At 52.6% G+C, this 603-nt stretch overlaps 1 protein-coding gene across 1 annotated transcript; it reads right to left on the bottom strand.

Annotated features, from left to right (window-relative positions):
* Positions 1-309: 309 nt before the first annotated feature.
* Positions 310-603, bottom strand: BBK36DRAFT_1162384 (hypothetical protein; the record flags this gene model as incomplete). Its single annotated transcript, XM_024894440.1, has 2 exons — positions 310-484; positions 584-603. The coding sequence occupies 2 exons, from the start codon at positions 601-603 to the stop codon at positions 310-312; spliced, it is 195 nt and encodes a 64-aa protein (XP_024746400.1).

Raw genomic sequence — 603 nt, 5'->3', positions numbered from 1 at the left:
AGGTTTCCTCTGGAGTCACCAGTACCATCAATATCCCGACTTCGACGGGCATCGAAAGAACTACCAGAGAAATTATGTCGCGACTTGTAATGCTATAAGCAAAGCAGAGCATTATTCCCAACAGAGCTTCCGTCACAAAGCTTTGTTCTCTTGGCTGGGGAGCCGTGATTTCCGATCTGACACCACCGCTCGGACAACTGCTGTCGTTATCGAGGCGTCAAAGACCTCCGGTTATTACTCCGAACGTTGCCAAGCTGTGCATGATATTGCTCGATGCCACAGCCACAATGAATTGCACTTAGCAAGCTTCTACCACAAGCAGAGAAAGGGCTGTTGGTGGATAGTCGTCCGAGGCAGCCGTCGCACAATCACCGCATATCCGCCGAGAAAGCTCATGTTGGCCGAGCAGACGCAGATGCCAGATGTGTATCCGACGGGCTGGTTCGCACGGAAGTTACGGAACGTTGGCAGTGGCGTCGTCCAACTGCCAAGGTGTGTCAGACAGACGATGCTGATGATTCATGCATTGTCATTGTCTCATTCGCTCTCGGCGCTCTGAAGCTTCGCGTCTATGTCGACTGACGAGCGAGGAGGCGCTGACAT

This window comes from Trichoderma citrinoviride (genome assembly GCF_003025115.1).
Source record: "Trichoderma citrinoviride strain TUCIM 6016 unplaced genomic scaffold BBK36scaffold_14, whole genome shotgun sequence".
In the NCBI taxonomy this organism is placed as follows: Eukaryota; Fungi; Ascomycota; class Sordariomycetes; order Hypocreales; family Hypocreaceae; genus Trichoderma; species Trichoderma citrinoviride.
The sequence above is the reverse complement of the archived record's forward strand: the minus strand, read 5'-3'. Positions and strand labels throughout refer to the sequence as shown.